At 63.9% G+C, this 21,539-nt stretch overlaps 1 protein-coding gene across 3 annotated transcripts in view; it reads right to left on the bottom strand.

The window, feature by feature from the left end:
• The window catches only part of ADGRB1 (adhesion G protein-coupled receptor B1), a gene marked incomplete at its 5' end in the record, with an annotated part of 69,443 nt that extends 49,672 nt beyond the window's left edge, over positions 1–19,771 (bottom strand). For all 3 annotated transcript variants that reach the window (XM_081258445.1, XM_081258444.1, XM_081258446.1), the window contains 12 exons: positions 2,150–2,258; positions 2,947–3,015; positions 3,159–3,353; positions 3,559–3,665; positions 5,232–5,333; positions 5,547–5,711; positions 6,022–6,186; positions 6,546–6,710; positions 6,855–7,019; positions 7,374–7,484; positions 8,384–8,545; positions 19,000–19,771. In XM_081258445.1, coding sequence (XP_081114571.1) covers positions 2,150–2,258; positions 2,947–3,015; positions 3,159–3,353; positions 3,559–3,665; positions 5,232–5,333; positions 5,547–5,711; positions 6,022–6,186; positions 6,546–6,710; positions 6,855–7,019; positions 7,374–7,484; positions 8,384–8,545; positions 19,000–19,771 — 2,287 coding nt within the window. The remainder of the gene's footprint in view (positions 1–2,149; positions 2,259–2,946; positions 3,016–3,158; positions 3,354–3,558; positions 3,666–5,231; positions 5,334–5,546; positions 5,712–6,021; positions 6,187–6,545; positions 6,711–6,854; positions 7,020–7,373; positions 7,485–8,383; positions 8,546–18,999) is intronic.
• Between the last annotated feature and the right edge of the window lie 1,768 nt (positions 19,772–21,539).

The raw sequence follows: 21,539 nt of genomic DNA, 5'->3' as shown, positions 1-21,539 counted from the left end.
ACACTGCTCCCCTCACCCAGCACCCGCGGCCTGGGTCGGGGTCTGCGCCGGGGCGGCCTTAGGTGTAGGGGGAAGGGGTAGGGGCTTAGGAACCAACAGCCTCGCCTGCCCGGCTGTCACCTGGCCTTCCCCCAACCCTGGGGCTGGCCCTCTGTGGCTGAGGCCCTCACCAAGGACCGAACGAATAAACAAATTCATCCGCGCCACACGCTTCCGAGCCCCAACCATGTGCCTGGGACCGTTCTAACGCTGCGGGTGCAGAGGAAGGCGAGACCCTCTCCCAGAGCTGACGGAGCGGGGGCAACAGACAGTGACCCGAGGAGAGAAGAAATAGGTGGACTGCGGTCTGCTGGGCAGTGATGACCCCTGGGTGGGGCACTTCCAAACAGGGTGGTCAGGAAGTCCTCCCTGAGGAGGTGGCCTCTGGAGGCCACTGGAGGAGGTTAGGCTGCTTGGATTCCTGGGGTAAGTGTTCCAGCAGCAGGGCGTAGGGAGTGTATGATGTGTAGGGCGCATGGGTGCGCAGGGTGCGTGGGGTGTGTGAGTATATGCGTGGGGTCTAGGAGGTGAATGGGGGTGCATGGAGTGCACGGTGTGTGGGGTGCATGGGGCACACGGGGTGTAGGGTACATGGGTATGTGAGTATATGAGGGGTGTAGGGGGTGAATTGGGGGTGTAAGGTACACAGGGCGCATGGGGTGTGTGGGTGCATGGGGTGCACAGTGTGTAGGGTGTGTAGGCGTGTAGGGTACATGGGTGTGTGAGTATATGGGGGGGCTAGGAGGTAACTGGGGGTGTGAGGGTGCGTGGGGTGGGATGGCTAATGAGGACTAATGGGAAGGAGTCCAGGGCCTCCTTTGGTGACAGAGGGTGGGCCCTGAGCGCCTCTCCAGGGGCCATGGGTGGGGCTGGGCGGCTGGGGAACCAGACTTCACAGTGAGGCCCTGGGCCAGGGGGGCTGAGAGCTGCAGTAGCCACCCAGTCCCATGCCCACTCACGCACGGCTGCATAAAAGCTCTCCCCTCTCTGGGCCACTCCCATCTCACCGTGAAGAAAGGCCCAGTCAGCCCAGCGAGGAAGGGAAGGAAGTCCCAGCCGGCCTGGTGCCACCACTGATCCCACCTGCCAGGTGACCTCCATTAGCACCTGACCCCCAGGCCTGAGTCTCCCCACCTGCGAGATGACGGCTGTCCCTGATCCCCTGGCCTCAGAGGTCTCCCCAGCTCTGGGGTCCTGAGCTCAAAGGCAGAAAGGCAGGGCCAGCCAGTACTCTGGGAACCTGCAGCTTAGCGAACGTTTGTCCCGGCCCAGGCAGGTCCCCAGGTGTGTGCTGATGCAGCACAGCTGAGCTAGGATATGTCACTAGAGGCCCGAGGGTCTCTGCAAGGGATGTGACAATGTCCCTCCTTGGTGCTGTTAGGAGCACAGCCGGGTCCAGCGCCCGCTCCTGGTTCCCCACTGTGAGGAGGGACCCTGACAATGGAGATTGTGTGGGGAGGCGCCCCAAAACAGGGAGGACTTGACAAATGTGGCCCAAGAGAGCTATTTAAGAGGACGTTGATGACAATCGTTAAATGTAACTGCTGTAGCATTTGTGCCGACGGTCACCACTGAGCTCTCAGGTCCCAGGCCCACTTACTGCTCCTTCGGACCCACAAGGCCAGCGCCCCTGCCTTCCCATTTGAGAGAGTCGCTCAACGCCATGGAGCTGGGTGGAGCCAGGCCCCGTGTGACAAGGCACTTCTGGGAGCGGAGGACTATGTAGTCCTGCCTTCAAGGTCCCTGCACCGGGGGCACCGGGGCGGGGTGGGGACAAGTACAAGTGGGCCCCCAGCCCCAGGGAGGTGGAAGCAAGGGGCTGGCCGTGGCTGGGACTTCCTGGTGTGTCCCACGATTCGAGGTCTCCAGGACCTTGTCTGGGTCTGAGAGCCCCTACGCCGACCCCCTCCCGGGGTCACATCAGACCATCATCAGAAGACTCAGGTCTGTGCACCTGAGGATACAGAGATCATCTTAGAACCCGGCCCGGGGGTCCTGCAGGAGGCATCTGGCGCTGCTCATTTATAGACAAGGAGATGGAGGCCGAAGCGCCCTGCCCAGGGCTGCGGGGCAGGGGCCTGGAGGTTGGCGCAGCGAGGGCTGGGCTTACCCAGGTTGTCTGTCACCTGGTACGCGTCCCGCAAGTCCTTCATGCGGAAGCCGATGACGTCCACGAAGTCCTCCACCAGCCGGAACAGCTCCTTGGCGTTGGGGCCCATCTGGAGGGGAGGCGGGGGTCGGGGACATGGTGGGGAGCGGCCCCGCCGAGAACACCGACCCCCGGAGTTCAGGGTCCCCGAAGGCCCCTGCGCCCAGCAGGGACACGCCCTCTCCCCGCTCTGCCTCCGCCGGCCTCCTTCCCTCATCTGTTCCCTCCTCATCAGGGTCCTGTCGGTCACTCTCTAGCCCCACAGGGCTCTGGACCTGACTTGGGAAGCAGATGGGGACCTGAGTCTCATCGCCATTGTGTGGACGAGAACGCTGGGCCCAGAGGGGCTGCTGCACTCCAGCCCGGGGGCCAGGGGTCCAGCTGGGAGGAGAGCGGAGGGCCTCTGGCCACTGCAGTCCCCACTCCGGGTGCTGCCCTGGGCACAGGAGTATTGGCAGGTTCCAGGTCAGCCTGGGAGGGAGGGAGGCAGACCAACTTCTCCAGATGCAAAAGAACCGCCACGTCCTGGTGTGTACCCCGCGGCCAACACGTTTGCTCACACCCCTCCCCGAGCCCCACGTGGTGAGCCACTGTCCTCCGACGGGCGGGGAAGCCGAGGCTCAGAAGGATAAGCGACCTCCTCAAAGATCTGAACCCAAGACCCCACCCTGAGCTGGCCTGGGGCCCAGGGAGCCACCAGAGACGCCCGCGGCCCCCCTGCTGCTCTGGCCGCAAGGGTCCCAGGCTGGCGTCCTTACCAGCTGGGCCTCCCCCCACTTGTCCCGGTTCTCCTCCGCCAGCAGGTTGCTGATGATCTGGACAAAGTTCTGAAAGGCAGAGGAAGAAAGGCCAGTGAGCAGAGAATAAGCTACCAGAATCACGGCTCAGAATGTGACCAGGGTCAGAGCTCTATCTGAGATCTGGGCTCGGTCTAAGGCTGGGGTGGAGGACCGCCCTCCTGGGCGCCCACCTGTACATCCCCCGGGGTGGGGCTGTAGTACGCCCTCCGGAAGATCTCTGTCATGTTCCTCAGGACATCGATGGTGGAGAGCAGGTCCCCGCTGTAGCTGGTCCCGTCCTGGGAGATCTCTACCAGTGTCTGGATGACCTCGGAGACCCCCTCTCCGGGCAGCCCGCGCTGAGCCTTTGCCAGGTGCTCCCGGGTCTGGGGAGGTGGAGGGTATGAGTGCCATGACTCTGCAGGTACCAAGGACCTCCCATGCCCAGAGGGTCCTCTGCAGCCCGCAGCCAGTGGCCATGGCTGACTCACAGAGCGTGCCACCGGGGACACAGGGTTATGTCTGAGGACGGAGGGCAGAGGTGAGCCCTGGAGGGATGGGTGGGGCGGGAGACCCCGGGGCCGGCCTCACCATCATCTGGATGTTTCGGTAGTCGATGGAGACACAGCGGATGTAGGTGGGGGGCTCCCAGTAGGCGATGCCCTCCTCGTCCAGCTCACAGCGTCGCAGGATGAGGCCTGGGGAGATGGTGGGTCAGCTCTCTCTCCCACTTCTCTGGTAGATGCCCACGTCCGGGGTGGGAGTGGGAGTCCCACCCCCGGCTCCCAGGCACAAGCCCCTCTGGATGAGACCCTACAGCCCTAGAAGCAGGCACTCGCCTGTGCCCTCATTCCAAGAGCAGAGCTGGCGTGGGGGCCAGGCATCCCTTAGTTTCTTTCACTCAAAAGATTTTTTTTTTAAATGTTTGTTTGTTTGTTGTTTTTGTTTTGTTTTGTTTTGTTTGGCCGCGTGGCTTGTGGGATTTTAGCTCCCCAAACAGGGACTGAACCCCGGCCCTCAGCAATGAGAGCTTGGAGTCCTAACCATTGGACAACCAGGGAATTCCCTCACTCAAAGCATTTCTGAGCAGATGCCACAGGCCAAGCACTGGAACCTGGCAGGAGCCAAACCTGCAGGCATCCCCCCGGCGTGGAGGCAGAGCCCTGGGCCGAGTGAGGGGCTTCAGTGTTCAGCCCAGGGCCTCTCTTGGGGCCCCTTCCTATCCGGAGCCCTGGGGAGAACCAACGGCCTGGCCCCTGCCTAGCTTCGCCCCTGGGATCAGGGGCCCCCGATGGCCCGGGTGTGCTGCGGACACCGGGCAGCCTTGGGGCTGACTGGCATCAGGTGTCGACGGCCTGGAACACGGGCACAGCCTATGACTCAGAACTTACTCCCAGGGAGCCAGGCACAGCTGTGCACACACACAGCGGTGATGACCCTGGGGAACTGCCACAAGCCTGTCATCCAACAGGTGCCCCGGGGCAGGACAGGACACCTGCTCCACAGCATGGTGCAAAATCCAAATGAGAGGTCATACATGCAGACAAAAGGCCAAAGAAGTCACACCGTTCTGTGACTTGTATTTTATTCATTTGGCTTCCCTGTATTTGTAAGACGCTACCCAGAACATGTATTATTCTGGGAAGGGGGGCTACAACCACAGCTGGAAATACACAGCCTCCACCACGTGGACCAGCCCTGTCGGGTGGTGGGGAACTCACAACACACTTGTTTTACTGAAGGAAAACCAAAGTTCAGAGACGTTAAGTCACTTCCTGTATGTCACACAGCAAACAGGGGTACAAAACTTCATGCACTCCTCAGATAAGAGGGGCAAAGAAAACCAAGCCAAGCTTGATGCGCCGGGCCCCTTCTGGGAGCGCACCCTGCTTTTTCCACACCTCTCATCACTCCACAGGGCTGCACGGGGATTAAGATGACCGTGTTCAAAGCCGACTTCCGACTTAATGGCCCCCCAGCCCAGGGCAAGTGTGTTAACTCCTCTGTGCCTCGGTTTCCTGCGTGTAAATGGGGGACTTTGTGGGACATCGCACTAAGGGGCTTCATGCTGGCGTTGGTTCCTGGTGAGCTCTCAGGACGCGGCGGCCCCGGACCCCCGCCTGCACTGCGCCAGCCTCTGTGTGCACAGGGCTGCCTGGGCAGGGTCTGGGCCACGGGCCCTGGGCTGACAGTTCCGTGGGCGGGCCTGAAGGGGCACCTCGGAGAGGAAGGCCCCGCACCACCCCTGCCCCGTCGGCCCTCACCTGTGGCGTTGCGGGGACACCGGACTGCAGCCACCTCTCCCGCCGGGGTCTCCTTCCAGATCACAGTGCCCAGGTGGTCCTCATCACAGATCTCATGGGGCTCTGCCAAGGGGCTAGAAATGTGAGTGGGGGTGGGGTACGGGGGGTGGACCGAGACCTGGCAGCAGGGTCAGGAAGGCCAAGACCCCTGCAAGACATCTACTCTCACGAGGGGGAGTCTTTTCCCAGTAGAGCTAAGCTCCAAGCTCCCTCCCCCGCCACTCAGGAGGCCCCTCCCCAGAGTCCAGCCGTGGGGTGGGAGTGTGGGACGCTCACCGGGACACCGCTGGGCACTGCACTGCCGGTGTTCGTCTTGTGGGCCCCGGCAGGCTGTCCCCCCGAAGAAGGGCCCCAAGCAGGCGCGCTCCCGCCGCTGGGTGCCACCTCCACACGTGACACTGCAGCCGCCCCACGACGTCCAGGCCTGCCACTTCCCATCCACTGTGGGACATGGCCATGCACAGAGCCACGAAGATGGGGATGAGGAGGGTGCGGACACAGGGACGTAGGGGCAGGAAGCCAAGAGGAGAAAGAAGTCGAGACCCAGGGAGGGGAAGCCAGAGCCCAGACTGATGCAGGATAAGACAAATGCCTCACGTGCACTGGTCCCTCACGGTCCCCCCCCCCGGCCCCCCACATCCCCAGGGCCGTGTACAAGGGCCCACCATGAGCCTCCCGAGGTCTCACCCCTCCCGAGTGGCTCACGCCCACCAGATCCCCCCACCCGCAGGCCCCGGAGCACGGCCCTGACCTGGACACTGCTGCAGGAAGCAGTCTCGCGTTTCCACCCAGTGGCCCTGGCACTCGGCGCCCCCGTACGAAGGCCCGTTGCACTCGCGCGTGCGCTGCTGCCGGCCCTGAGAGCAGCTGGCGGAGCACGAGCTCCAGCTGGACCACTCATTCCAGTTTCCATCCACTGCCCGGCCCAGGGGAGGAAGGGGACAGGAAGGCAGCGTGAACACCCAGGGCCCACACCCAGCCTGGGGCACAGGCGTGAACACCCCACAGGTGTGGCCCACCACACCCCCACGAAGTCTGAGGCATGGGTGTGACACCCAAGAGGGCCCATCACCTTAACGGCCACGGTACGCGAGTGAGAACTCCCCAAGGTCTCCAAGCTTCAGCCTGATCACAGCCTGAGGTTCCAACCTCTGAGCCCCCCGGCAGGTGGGTCTGAGCGGGCAAAGCGGGGCTCCCGGGGCTGGCCGGTGGCCCACTGGGCCCTTCCCTTCCCGCCCCTGTCCCACCTCACCCAGCGCCCTCCCTCTCACCTACCAGGGCACAGAGCGATGTTGCAGAACTTGGTTTGCTTCTCCGGGCCCTCACAGGGGTTGCCTCCAAACTGGGGTGGCCTGCAGGTGCGCGTCCGGTCCCGGAAGCCGCGGCCGCAGGTGCTGGAGCACAGGCTCCAAGGCGACCACTCGTCCCAGGCGCCGTGCACTACGGAAGGATCAGAGCACTCTGCGACCCCCGCCTGCCCGAGCCCGCAGCCCGGTCACCCGCCCCGGACGCCCCGCCCCCTGCCCCTGACGCCCCGCCCCCTGCTCCCGTTATCCCCGCCCCCCCCCACGGCGCGCCGCCCACCTGGACACACTGCGGAGTTGTTGCACAGCCGCTGCTCCCGCAGGGGCCCGCTGCACTGCGTGCTGTAGGAGGACGACACGCAGAAGCGCGTGCGAGTCTGCCAGCCCTCGCCGCAGGTGCTGGAGCACACGCTCCACGGGGACCACTCCTCGGCCGCGGGGTCACCTGTGGGCCCAGACCTACAGCATCACAGGCCTGCTGCTGCCCCTGCACCCGAGCTACGGTCAGACCCTCAGGCGGCCGCAGCAAAGCCCTTGAGCACCCCACCCCTTTTTTTTTCTCGACAGTCCCCTTCTCCTCACACCACTTCCCCTAAACCCAGTGCGCCTGGAGACAAGCGCCTGGCACCTGAGAGGTTAGTCTAATTATGGAAAATTATCACAGTCATTACTTAGAAGCAACAGCAATTAATAACGTAGAGTACTTGCCCAAAGACCTACTCCCCTTAAACCAACTTTCCCCACTTCCCAGGGTTTTAGTGCATTTGCGTGTCAGCCCCGCCCAGCCGCTGCCACTCACCTGTCTGCGGGGCAGGAAACCCAAACTGCTGCAGCTCGTCGCCCAGCTGCTCGCGCCGCCGGGCATCCGTGGACCGCAGGGACTGGCTCCGGGAGTTGGTGCGCCCGGCGGCTGCAGGGCAGGTTCAGGTAAGCGTCCAGGCCGTGGCCTGCAGCCCCCGCCCTGCAGCTCTAGAGGGGCGCTCTCGGCCCTTGGCCCCTCGGTCCCCAGCCGCAGCGGGGCCCGGGCTTGTCAGCACCAGGGCCACTTGGCCGCACTGGACAGGTGGGAAACTCGGGACCAGGGCACCCTGGCCTGGCGCCAATCCCTGTCTGGTCCAGTCTCCCCTGCCCTGCGCCCGTCCCTCTCTTCCTCCGGGGCCCGCAGGAGTCACCCGCGGGGCAGCACGTCTGAATGGCTACTGCTCTCCGCAGCTCAGCACCCCGCCAGTGATCCTGCCCCCCACGGCCCAGCCCCGACACCCCAGGGCCCTCTCCAGGCTTGAGATGAGCTCCTCTCCCCAAGAAAGTTCGTCGGGGAAAAAACAACCCGAAGAATGACAATCTCATTATAACTTGATTTAATTTTATGGAAGCAGCTAAAATATGCATGAGGTCATTAGAGAGCCTTATTAGAGAAATACATCCCGGAGGCAGCATCCGGCTGGGACAGTCGGGTCTGGCCAGGGCTAGGGATGGCGGTGGCGGGACAAGCCCCACAGCCGGCTTTCCACGTGCACCCCAGAATTCCCAATCCACAGGTGCTAAGAAAGGCCCATCCAGTCCTAACACCGGGTCCCACCCCTCCTCCTGGGCCCTTACATCTACTGGTCCCGCCCCTGGAAGGCTCCACCCTCTGACCCCGCCCCTGCCCCAGGTCCCGCCCCTCACCTGGCCAGGTCCTGCCCCCCCCCCTCCCCGCCCTTTTCCCCGCCCGGCCCGGCCCAGCCCGGGTTCCTGCCTCCACCTGACCCCGCCCCGAGCCCCTCCCTCCCCCGGCTCCGCCCGGGACCCGCCAGCCCGCGCACTCACGGCCGCAGGCCTTGCGGTTGCACAGGCGGCCCTCCTCCAGCACCCCCTCGCAGCCGCCGCCTTCAATGCCCGGCGCGGGCAGGCAGGTGCGCGTCCGCGTCTGCAGGCCTCCCCCGCAGTCCCGCGTGCACTCGCCCCACAGGGACCACAGCTTCCAGCCGCCTGGTGGGGACCAGAGGGCAGGGGTCAGGGCCAGGGGCAAAGGGCTGCGGTGTCTTTCGGGGAGTGACCTCTAGGGGTCTCCCAGGCAGGGATCTGGGGCACAGCGGCCCCTGCGAAGAGGCCTCCGCGTCGGAACCAGCATAGCACCCTGGAGGGTCAGCTAGGAGGCAAGTGTGGGCCTGGACGGGGTTCGTGATGGGGTGTGAAGCAGAGGCCGACAGGGCAGGGAGGGGCAGAGGTGCTGGGCAAGTTGGGGTCCGGGGCCCACCCCACTTCTCTCTGGAGTCTCTGTGCTCTCCGGCTCTGTCTACAGGCACCTGGGCCAGGGTCTCCACTGGCTTTGAATCCAGGTCCCCAGTGTGGGGCTGGACACAGAGCTGGAGGCCCAGGTGGGTCTGGAGAATGAATGAATGAATGAATGAATGAATGACACCCTTGCCCACCCCAACGGCCGCCTTATACTGAGGGCCGGGTGATGGGCTGGGGGCAGAGGGGCTCTCCTGCCAGGGCTCTCCTGCCTGGCACCGAGCCTCATGCCCTGCTGAACCCCCTCCCCATGGTCCTCAGTCCAGTTTCCTCTGAGCCTCAGTTTGCTCATCCCCCCATCACCCTCCATGACCCATGTGCTCATTCCCCCACCACACGCAGGGACACCAGAGGTGACTGAGGTCCCACCCCTGGTAGCCGAGTGGGGTCTCACACCCAGGGCCCCGCCAGGCGGAGCCTCCCCCAGGCCCAGGAGAGACTGGCTGCTGAGGGCCTCCAGGCCCCTACGGCCACCCTCCTTCAGCCCTCTCAAGGGTCTTCTCCATCCCGGCCCCAGCCCCCCAACCATCATGACCTCGTGCCCCCGAAGTTCTGAGCCCCTTGGTGGCCCCAGTGCCACCAAGGACACTAAGAGGAACAGCCTCGAAGTACTGGGGATCCATTGAGGAGTGAGGAGCAGGGAGGCCACACATCTTGGGCCAGAGCTGGAGGCCGCACTGATTCGCTCAGGAAGGGGCTGCTTCATCCAGGCTTTCCGTTCAAAGGCCACGCTTAAGGTGCCCAGATCACTCCCGCCTCGAGGGACTCTGGTGCCGCCACCCCATTTGTCCTGGGGAACCCCAGGGCCCCTACACTCCCAGCATAGCAGGGTCAGGGCAGACTCAACAAGGGCACGCAGCCTCACCCAGCGCCTACTTTGGGCCAGGCACCCTGCACACAGCCCCCTGACACAGCACCCATGTATGAGGAGGCGAGGAGATGGCATTGCCAAGCACTGGGAGCTGCACTAGAGCTGGGCCACTGCCCCATGCTGCCTGCTCACCCGGGGCTGGAGCAGGGGAGCCAGGCTGGCCAAGGGCAGGTCACACCTGCCCAGCAGGAGCGTCCCTGATGCCTCCTGGAGCCTGGCTTATCTGGGGAGCACATAGGGTGAGAATGAGGACTGTGCAGATCCTGGAGGGTGGGCACTGGAGCCGAAAGACCAGGTTCACATGGTGGCCCCAGCACCCACGACCGTGGGATGGTTAAGTCCACCCTGCCCTGGCCTCACACCCCTCACCAGAGGATGAGGGCACTACTTCCTAGGGCTGAGGCCTGTGAGGGTAAATAGCAGGAAATGGCTGGGAGACGACAGGTGTGGGCGTCACTGGGGTCGGAGTCGATCCCAGAGATCTCGCTCTGATCTGCAGCAAGTTGGGCGTCCATGTGCTCTGTTCTGTGGAGGGCCGCTTGAAAGGTGCCAGAGCCCCTCCCAGTGCTCCCTGCGCCTGTGCTGGGAACCGACCAGCAGGGGGCGCCGGAAGCAAATGAACGGGAGGCGGGGGAGGGAGCCCAATTCCCCCAGTTTGGAAGGCGGGGCTCATTTCTCCCTCCACGCCCCCAAGCCCTTGAGGAATCTTCTTTCCCCTTGCAGAACCCACTCTCCCATACGTCTCACTTCCCCCTGAGCCCAGAGAGGCAGAGAGAGCATCAAGGGGCCGAGGGCACAGTCAGGCCACCTGTCCTCCAGACTTGCCATGCTGGTGGGTCACGCAGGTGGGCGGGGCAGGTGGGCGGGCCGACGCACCCAGACAGGGACCTGTAGCGGGGGCCGGCTCGGACCTTAATCGCTGTCGTCTGTGGGTGGGCGGGGACCCGGCTCTGCCCCTCGCGCACGCGCAGTAACACGGTTCCTAGCCGTGCAGCGGCGGCCCAGGGAGGAGCTTCTCACTCTGTGGGAGCCCGGCTGAGCTTGGCAGGGACCCTCGCTTCAGGGGGCCGAGGGGCCTGCTTCTGAGCCCCTTCCTGGGTCTGGGCGTGACGTCCTGTGCTCCCACAAGGGAGGCCTTTCTGCTCCCATTGTTCAGATGGGAAGACCGAGGCCTGCCCTAGTGACGGGATGCCCGTGCTCCCCCAGTTACGAGGGGGCCGACCAGGAATCGCCCAGGTTGTTGGACCCGGCCCATACACCCTTCAAGGACGGTTGCTTCCCTCAAGGCCGGCTCTCAGGGCGGCATCCTGGGCAGGCGAGTACTGACTCCCCCACCCCTGTCTCCCCTCACTCTGTGCCAGATGCCTCAGGAACCTCGAGTCCCAGTCCACCCAGGAACCAGATGCTCACCCCACTTACAGCAGAGCAAACTGAGGCTCAAAGAGGGGTGGTCCAGACAGTCAGGGGCTGGTGACCCCCCCCCCCGCCGCCACCTGCAGGAGGATCTGCCCTGGAGTTGAGGAGGCATGGCGGCCCAAGCCTCAGAAGGCAGGGGCCAGGGTCCCCAGGGCTGAGTAAGAACCAGAAGTATGGAGGACGCTATACAAATACGACTTCGTTGTGGACAGAAATGTCCGTGCCCTGGGGGTGAGAGACAAGCAGGCCAGGGCCCCGGGGGGAGGGGGTGGGGAGCCCCCAGGGCAGCCTCCAGGTGCACACGGCAGGACTGGTGGGCAGGACTGGTGAGTGGCTCGGCTCTGAGGGTGTGACGGGGCGAGGCTGCGCAGATATGGGGCCCTCACTGCCGCCACTCTAGGTGTGGACCGTCAGCCCCGCAACCACGCCCATTTGGCAGATGCAGACAGGGAGGCCGAGTTATCCACCGGGCTGACAAGGAGAGGAGCTGGGACTGGACTCATGATCAGATTCCAAGCGCCCCCCCCCTACACCGCCCCCCAGGCAGAGGCTGTCCGCCAGGACCACCCCCAGCCTGGCGCTCCAGGCTTCAGTGGTCTCACCTGCTGAAGCCACCCTGTCCCATCATACTGAGACAAAGGAACAGGGAGGCCTGGAGTCCAGGGAGACAGGCCTGCCGGCAGGGACAAGGTGGGCGCATCCTGCCTGTCCCCCCTTGCTGCCCCAGCCCAGCCCCCGCGCGGAAGCCTGAGTGACGTGGAAGCTGGAAGTGGGTGGGAGAGAGAGGGTGTCCAAGCTGGCTAATCAGAGGATGCCACTTGGTTCCCATGGCAACTGCCGCAGAGCTCAGTCTTTCAGGATAGACTCAGGTTAGGCCTCTGCTGCCAAAACACCCACAATTTCAAGGCTGGTTACCTTGGTGACCCAGGTGGTGGGGATGTGGTGGGGGGAGGGGGAGGAGAGGAGGGGTCATATCAGGAGAGGCCAGGCAGGAGGTCCAGAGCACAGACTGCCCCCCAGGCCTAGCCCTGACCCTGGTCACATGCTGATTCCTGACCCTGATCACACACTGGGCCTTGATCCTCTTCACAGATGGACTTCTGATCCTAGACACAGGATCTCTGATCCCCTATCACATACTGAGCCTTGATCCCAGTCACAGACTGACCCTGACCTTGGCCACACTCCCACCACTGGTGACACTCAGTTAATAGTAGCTGCTATTTTTGTTACCATTTTTATTTTTAACGTGTGTCCCCCCCACGGCTGACACCTGATAAATGTTTGTCAAGCAAATGCATCCACGACCAGGGAATTACCCAGGCAGGGCTCCTGGGGCCCGCAGAGCTGGGCACAGAGGAACTCAGGCCACCCTTTCCTGGGTGGCCACGGTGCTCCTGGGCTGGGTGGGCTTTGAGGGGGCAGCAGAGGAGTGGGCAAGGCTGGGGGGTGGGCTGCCCCTCCAGGCCCGGAAAGAAGCCGCCATTCTTCCCGGGCTCAATGCCCCCTCTGTCTGGAAGCCTCATTTCCATCTCATTAAGGGATGAATAGAGCCAATTAATGGCCGCCAGGCAGCCTTGGCCTCCCAGGAGAGAGAGCACACGGAGAGGGGGGCTCCTGGCCCCCTTCCCACCCTGGTGCCCCAGCCTGCAGGCCATGGCCTCCCTGGTCCCTGCGCCCCCAGTCAGCTGGGATGAGGGCGCTGGGGGAGGCCCTCTTCCCGCTGGGCCTTCCCGCCTCCTGGGTCCCCTTTGGAGGAGGGGAGCAGTGCACTTCCCGTCTCCTCCAGCAGAGGTCTCCCCAGTCTAGCAGGTCAGGCAGCACCCGGCTGGGGGCGGGCGGTCAGCCCCTGCCCATTCCCGCCCCGCCCCGCCCCGCCCCGCCCCGGACCGTGACCGTCAGGCTGGGTTCCATACACATCTACCTCGGCGAAGTCCAGCCCCTGTGCGGACCCCTACCCCACGCCGAGTTAAAGTCTGTACTGCGGCATGCAGGCTCCTCCTCTCAGCCCCCTGCATGGATGTGCAAATGAGGACCACAGGGAAACTGGACAGCTCCCTGAAGCCCCTCTCCAACCCAATCCCCAGTCCACAGCGCCCCTGGCTCCACAGGTCCAGACTTGGTGCATCCTTCACCAAGGCCTGCAGCTCCCACTATCGGGGCCCGAGTGACCAGCAGTCCGCCCAGCTGCCGCAGGCACCCCTGGATCTCAGGACGGGCTGAGAGCCGTGACCACTGCCCACGGGGCCACTTGCCAGAGAAGGAGGACAAGGAGGGCTCCTCCAAGCATGGTAGAGGCGCCAAGACCCTATGAGCAGGTACTGCCCCATCCCTATTTCACAGAAGGGAAACTGGGGGGTGACTTGGCCCCATCTGCAGGGTTACTCACTTTCTCAATGCTGCTTTCCCTGAGTCAGGCAGGTGCCCCCCAAGAAGGGTGCCCGTTACAAGCTCGAAGGCCTGGGTCCCACCCGGCTTTGCCCTTCGGCGCTGGATGACTTGGGCAGGTCTCTTCTCCTCCCTGAGCCTTGGCTATGCGACCGACAGCCCTTCTCCCCATCTTTTAGGGAAGTGGGACCCCAGCAGGGCCACAACTCCCGGTCTCCCCCGCCACCGGGTGGTGTGGGGTGAGCTCTGGCCTCTCGTGGCAGGTCCTCTGTGGGTGATGCCCCGCGTGTGCACTTACTGTTTTCGTGGGGTCACATCTTGCTATTTCCATCTGGAATGGGGGCTGTCTACAATGGAGCCTGAAACCTTGGTTTCCAGATTTTTCTAAGTTGGCCCTTGTGCAAAGTGCAGCTCCCCCGGCTGGGATGACAAACCCAGGCCTGGCAGGGAGGCCCTCACCCTTCCTACTCCCGCCCCGCCCCTGCTCCCCACCCCCATGCGCCCAGCTGCCCCCAAACTCCAGAGACACGCCCATCCCCCTGGAATTCACCACTTCCCCTAGCCCAGCCCCTCTCCACACCCTGCAGGCCCCAGAAAGGGCTCAGCAGCCTCCCTGAGGGAAGCTGTGGGGCATTTAGGGTTGGAAAGACTCCAAAGCCCTTGGGGGGGTTGTCAGGGCAGGGGGCGCCCCAGCTGAGAGGTGACGGGCCTGGAGGTGGCGGTGGAGCACGCGGCCTCTCCACTGGTTGTGTGGCCTTGGGCAGGTCACGGCCCCCCAGGCCGGCATCGCAGCCCAGCACACGCCGGGGATGTCACACACTCACACGCTCAGGCTCCAGCCCCCCGCCCCATGCAGGCATATGGAGGGGGCACACGGACACACACAGTGTCATGTACACACACACAGGGACACACACACACAAGGAGACACACGCACTCTCGCCCCCAGCCCTCAGGATGCCGCTTTTTCATTATCTTACATGTCACTTCTGCAATAAAATTCTTTAATTAAAACATGAATATTTAAAACAACCCTTGAGAGAAATGGCACCATCTCACCAGAGGCAGAAAAACGCAGAGAGACTCTGGGAGGGGGAAGGAGGGACAGCCCGAGAGCAGGTGGGAGCGGGCAGGCAGCGCAGAGGGGCAGCCGGCGGGGCAGAGGGAACAGTTGCTCCGGCCTGAGGAACGCTTGCCAGTCGGACGCGTGACGTGGCCATGTGGCATTTGGACAGGCCGGGCGGGGGCAGGGCTGAAAATGGGCCACGGCCTGGCCTGGGCCTCCTGCTCGCTCCGGCTCCGGCTCCACGGCTATGGAGGGACGTGCCTGAGCCAGCCTCCCCTGGCATGCGTGAGGGGACGCGGAGGCAAGATATGGGGTCTGGATCTGCTGTGTGTCTTCTGAATTACTGCTGGACCTCTCTGGTCCATATACCACCCCACCCCTACACACACATGAACACACACACACACACCCTCCCCGCAGGGCTCCTGCAGGAGAAGCCCCAGGCAGGACCACCAGGTGACCAAGGGCTGGCTCTGCTCTCTGTCTCCCCCATACAAGCTGTGTGACCCTGGCGGCTGCCTTAACGTCTCTGTGCCTCCTTCCACTCAGCAACGATTAATCAAGGGCCTGCTGTGTGCCAGGTACTGGTCCACACACGGGGCTTCGTCAGAGAGCAGGGCCAACTCCCCTGCCCTGTGGTGGGTACGTCCTGGCAGGGACAGGGAATGAGGACACAGGAAATTCTCCAGTGTTCCCAGGCGATGCCGTGTGGGAAGAGAGAGAAGGAGGGGGAGAGAGAGTGTGAGGCGACACAGCCATCGGGGCAAGCACTCGAGGGAGGGAGCCCTGTGGGCACGCGGGGAGAGTGCTCCAGGCCAGGGGACAGCCCATGCAAAGGCCTTGGGCAGGGAGGTAGGTGCCTCGCTGGGGAGCCCGTCTCTGGGAAACTGGCAAGAGCTAACTGGTGAAGATGTGGGTGCTTCCTGCACAAAGGAAACACGCAGAACGCGGCGACTGCCACTACTAAGGTCACGTTTACTCCCAAGGTCTCAGAAGCATCAGGACCTTCTGAGTCCAGGGCACGGGCATGGGGTCTAAGCTGCCAGTGGGCCTGGGCGACCACGTCCTGTGCCCCCCGCCCTGTGGAGTCAAACTCCTCGCTTCGTGGCGGCAGCCCCAGCCCTCATGCCCTCCGAACTGTCTTCCACGAGGCTGCCAGCCCTGACACATAGCCTTGACTTGTGCTTTGTCAGGATTGCTGAAATTGGCTTGCGCAGAGCCAGCCTAAACACACACACACACACACACACACAGCAAATACATACCACAAGTGCACACCTGCACATGCTCACATGCACACGCGCACAAACACGATGCACACAGATGCCCGATGCACTGCACACAGGCACGCACACACGTATACACCAGCCATACACTCATGCACATACTCACACACATGCCCGATGCACTGCACACACGCACACACACACTGTGCATGCACAGCACACATACTGGCAACGTGCATGTGAACACATACATGCCATGCATACACATACATGCACACATACATGCATACTTGTACACATGGATGCATGAACACACACATGCTCACGTAACACACTGCACACATACATGCACATGGATGCATGAGCACAAGCATTGCACAAGCATGCACACACACACGCACGCCTGCCCACCCCCTTTCCAGCACCAGTTCCAAACATTCCCACTCTCAGAATCTCTGTGCAAAAGCCCAAAGCACCCAGCCATGGTCTCCAAACAGCTCCGCTCCTCCAATCTGTCTCTTTGCCCCCCAAGCCCTCTAGATTCTCTACCTCATAGTAAACACAGAGATTGACATTTCATCACTGACGTTGCTTCTGCTTAGAAACACTTGCACCCCAGTTCTCATTCCTCATAACAATCAAGAAAAGAAGATGTTTTTACTCCTTCCATTTTAAAGACAAGGCCCAGGGACACAGCGAGTGTGGGGCGGGCTGGGATTTGAACCCGACCTGGTCCTATCATGGGGCGCCAGGTCCCAAGGCTCCCTCTCAAACGACATTCCCAGCAGATGACCCACGGGCCTCTCACGGTCAGGTCCCACTCTGCCCTCTGGATCTTCCTCCCCAGCCCGATCCTCCCTGCCACTTCCCCACCTCAGCTGAGGCCCTCACTCCTGGCCAGAAACCTGGCAGCGGTCCAGCCATCTCCTTCCTCCACGCCCACATCCTTTGCATCAGCAAGTCCGTCAGCTCCACACCCCGCCCCCCCAAGATCCTCCCCCTTCCTCCCATCCAGGCCAGCGTCAGCTCCCTCCTGGATGCCTGCAGTGCCCTGTCCCTGCCCCGATTCCCCCTCTGAGCCAGACACTGCATTTACAGCCCCAGCGATGTCACCCTTCTGCTTAAAGCCCCCCATGGCCCTTCAGCTCTCATGATAACATGCAAACTCCGGCCGGGAGGCCTGTCCACCGCACCCGACTCCAGCAGCGGGCCCCGCCCCCTCCAGCACCGATGTCACAGCCCCACAAGCTCCTGCCACTTGCCACACATGTATCACACCAGCCCCGTCCCCTTGACCTTCTCCCGTAAGCTCCACACGGCTCCAGCTATACCAGGTATCTACCCGGCACGGTCACTGCCCCGAGATGCTAATAGAGATCAGCTCTTGCGCTTTGGCTTCCAGTGTGGGCCAGGCCCCAGGGCAATCAGGTCTGAGGTGACTGAATAGTCCCTCAAAGCGGTCAGCACTTTGCCAACGAAGACGCTGAGGCACAGGGGCAGGTGGCCACTGGGAGTGGCTGAGCGACATGTCCGGCCAGGCCCTTGCCCCCCTGGTCCTCCTGCATCCACCCACCTCCCAAACTAGCCGCCGGCCCGGCATCTCTGCTCCATTCTCCTCCTCCCCATGCCCTGAGGACCACTCCCACCACCACGCTGCGGGGCCTGCCCACGCCAAGGTCACAGTGACCTCTACCTTGCCCAGCCCGAAGGTCAGCCCTCCCAGCCTCCCACGCCATCACTGGGGGGCCCTGGCACAACTGATAGAAGATGGGGGTTTTCTGATGGTTTCCTGGGCACCACCCCGCCTCCACCTCCCGGGGCTCTGCCCGCCTCTTCCCTCCTCTCCTGATCCTCTCCAGCTATGCTCACCACTCCATGGAGGTTTCTAATCTGGGATCCATGGCCCGGGGCCCATGAATAGAACCATGTTCCAGGATAGCTGGGTTCCTCTGTCACCCCACGTAGCTTCTTTGATGCCTTTACAGACGTTATTCGGAGGAATCCATCGGCCTCACTGGCTCCGGAGACACCAAGAGCCCTGGACCACGTCACCTGGTCCCACGGTGACCTGCCCGCATGAACGCCCAGCCCAGCCTGGCCCCCGGACGCCCGGCACGCTGTCTGGTGTCTCAAACTCCACGTTCGGTGAAGAGCTGTCCCCTGACGCAGCCCCAGCCTCCTGAGACACCCTGGGTGTCCCGCTCCAAGCACACGCAGGGTCTCCCTCCTGCCCCGATGCCAGGGGGCCCGCTAGGTGTCCCATCCCACTGATGGCGCCCTCCTGTGCAGGTGGCCGTCTCACCGAGGAACCCAAACTGCTAAGAAGGTGCGACCAGCCGAGCACACGCCCACCCCCACCTTTGCCCTGCCCTGCCCTCTGACCCGCACGGGGCTCACCCGCACCCCTCCCAGAACCTCGAACACAGCCCCCCTGACCAAGTGACCCCCTGACCTCCAGGTGACATGCAGCCCCGCCACCAGGGTCCCCCCCACCCTGCGATGTCTTCATCACCACCTGACATGCCTGTTTCTTGTGCTTTGCCGTTTAACACCACCCAGACCCAGAAGGCAGCTCCAAGAGAGTGGGGCTTTTTTGTTTTGTTTTTGTTGTTTCTTGTCTTCATTGCGTGTCCCCGGCACCTAGAACACCTCACAGGCGCTGGGTAACTAACTGCTGCACGATGGTTTGCATGGCTGTAACCACGTGCAGTCCCCACGCTGCATCTCCTTGACCACATGAGTCCACTCTGCTCACTTTTTCTCTCGTGTCCCAGGAGGCCCCTGCAGACCCCGGCCACAGGCCACAGCAGCCTGCTGGCCCATGAGAATGGTCCTGTGCGAAAAGGGAGGGACCCTCCCCCCAGCCAGGAATCTAAAACTCCCTCATCCTGGGAGAAATCAGACCCATTCTTCCTTCCTTCCCTCCCTCCCTCCCTCCATCCCTCCCTTCCCTGAGCACTTAGCAAGCACCATGAGGCAGGCACCCCAGCACCCTGGGGGCTAGAGGCAAGCACCCCAGGCTGCCCATTCTCAGCGAGCCTGCAGAGAACTTCTCTCTTTGCACTTGGCTTCCCCGAAGTGCTCGGGGGATGGGTGGCCAGCGCAGCCCTGCAGAGAAGACCCTTCCCACCCACCGTATGGCCAGAGAGCCACCCCAGGGCCTCTCCTAGCAGTCACTCACCTGGAGCGCCATCCCCGCCCCGGTCCTGGGTCAGGCTGGTGAGGCAGTTCTCGGGGCCACCAGCCATGCCGTCCCTCAGGCAGACATCCCCGCGAGGCACCAGGGAGCCGGAGGCAGGGTCGCCGGTGTCCCCGCCCAGGCAGGCACAGGGGGTCTGCATGATGCCACAGGGGTGTGAGCTGCGGCTGCCAGCCAGACAGGCGTCCAGCCAGCGGCACAGCATCTGACAGGCGGCCCGGCTGGGGTTGCGGTTGCCCACGACCAGGTACTCCACGGAGAAGTCGTCGCTGGGACCGGGGGGCCCGTCCTGGGGCGCGGGGCCGTCGTCCTGGGGCAGCCGCTGCCGCTGCATCTGCAGAAACTGCTTGCTGGCCTGCAGGAAGGCCAGGGGCGCCGAGGGGTCGCAGAGCCTCAGCACCTCGTCGAAGCTCTCCACGCCCAGGTAGGTGCGTGTGGACTCCAGGAAGGAGTCGAACTGGTAGGTGCGGACGCGGGTGGGGCCGCTGCAGGAGGGCGCCTTGGCCACCTTCACGTAGAGCGTGTAGCGGCGCGGGTCCGGGTTGCGCAGGGTCCAGGAGCAGCGCGAGGCGTTGGCCGGGAACACGGCAGCTGCCGAGAAGTACCCGAAGAACTTGCCCTGCACCAGCGTGGCACACGGCTCGGCCCCGGGCCCCGCGGCCGTCCCCGCGGCCGTGCCCGCCTGGTGCCCCAGCAGCAGCAGCAGTGGCCCGAGGATCCAAAGGGCGCCCGGGGCGGCGGCCTGGCCCCTCATCCTAGCTCGCGGGGCCGCCAGGGTTCCGCCGGCTGGGCAGGCAGGCGCGGGCCAGGCCTTGACATGCCAGGGTCCGGCAGCGAGCAGAGCGGGCCGGGGCCAGGGGCAGGGCCTTCAAGCGAGGACAGGAGGAGGAGATGGCTTCAGGCGACTGAGTGGGCAGGGGCGGCTCCTAACATCCGGGGCCGCAGTTCCCGCCTGTGGCCGCCAGCAGCAGCTGGAAGAGAAAGAGCAGAGAGGGGACACGTAAGCCCCTGGGGGAGGCTGGGACTCGGCACGCTGGGGGCAGTGCCCGCCCGGGGCTCTGGGCCCCGACACAGGCCCTGGCCTCACTCTCAGGCACCTGCTCTGCCCACCTGTCTGTCTGCCACCTGCCAGCATGTCCACCTGCAGGGGCAGGAGCCAGGGGCTGGGGCCCCTCCTCCCCCACCAGGCCTGAGCGGGAAGCGGTGGGCCGCCCTGGCCAGGGCCGCAGGCCACAGGGGCCACAGGGGCCTAGGCTGTGCCCGTCTGGCTGGGCAGCCTGGTGTGGCTCCACGGGCTCTGGGCCCGCCCGCCCGCCCTGGCACGGCCACGGAGGCCATTCCGCCCCTGGGCCTCTGTGGCCTCTCTGACCGTACGCCTCTCCAGCCCTCTTTCAGGGAAGACTCTGCAAACCCAGCCAGAGGGGAAGCAGGGCAGGGGAATAGAGGAGACACAGGTCACTCCCGGTTGCTCCCGGCAACCCCGCCCCTCTGGGCCTTGCCCGGTGCGGGTGCAGAGACCCCTCCCACTTCTGTTGCGTCACAGCAGGAGTGACCAGTTTTGGGGGGTGAGGGTAGGGTTGGTGCCCCGTCTCTGGGTCTCTGGCTGTGACTATGACATCCACCCACCTCCTGTTGCCCCCCCTTCCTGCCCACACAGCCACTCAGGTGCCCCCTTTGGCCTCCCAGCCATGTTCCTGCCAGGGAGCCTCCGTCTCCCCGCCCCCGGAGTCACCTGCTGCCACCGGGACCAGGCTTCGGCCTGCCCCTCCCCACTTAGCCAGGCTGCTCCCCGCCTCCCATCTCACGATGAGGAAATCAAGGCTCAGACGGGGTCACAGGGCGGGGGCGGGAGTACCCACACTTGCTCCCCCCGATTGACCCCCGCCTTGTGGCCCTGGGGTCACCTGCACTGCACCAGGAGTGGGCGCTGGCTGCGTGCTGCCCGCTCACACCTGGCGGGGGGCAGCTCCCGGCCCGGGTCAGCAGGGACACAGCAGAGCCGTCCCGGGCCCAGGGAGCCCACGCTGCCCATCCTGATGCGCCTCCACGTGGACCCTGCAAAGTTCCTTCTGCCTAAACCTCAGCTTCCCCACCCTCCCTCCCCAAAGCCCCTGCTGGGCGTCGTCCCGGCAGCAGCGGAGAGTGTGGGCAAAGGAGGGGGAGCCACAGCAGCCCCCCCGCAGCCCGCCTGGCCTGGTGCCGGCGCCTCGGCTCTGCCGACCGTGCACACGCCGGCCGCCTGCCCACAGGGACTCGCTGCTTCTTGCTGTCTGGGCCCGGCTGGCCGGCGACAGAAGGTCGGTCACTGCTCTGCAGTCCCCTCCTGGCGTCCTTCCTGGCCGGCCTTGTAGGCAGGGCAGGGAGCTGGGCGTGGGCAGCCTCGGGCTGGCCAGGATGGCTGGACACGGGCTGCCCCACTCATGGCTGTGTGGACTCGGCCAAGGCCCTCACTTCCCAGCCTCAGCCTCCCCACCTGTAAAGTGGGGGGTGAAGCCTCACTCTCCCAGCATAAGGTCAGCGCT

The sequence above is a fragment of the Mesoplodon bidens genome (assembly GCF_964165515.1).
Source record: "Mesoplodon bidens genome assembly, chromosome: 16".
In the NCBI taxonomy this organism is placed as follows: domain Eukaryota; kingdom Metazoa; phylum Chordata; class Mammalia; order Artiodactyla; family Ziphiidae; genus Mesoplodon; species Mesoplodon bidens.
The sequence above is the reverse complement of the archived record's forward strand: the minus strand, read 5'-3'. Positions and strand labels throughout refer to the sequence as shown.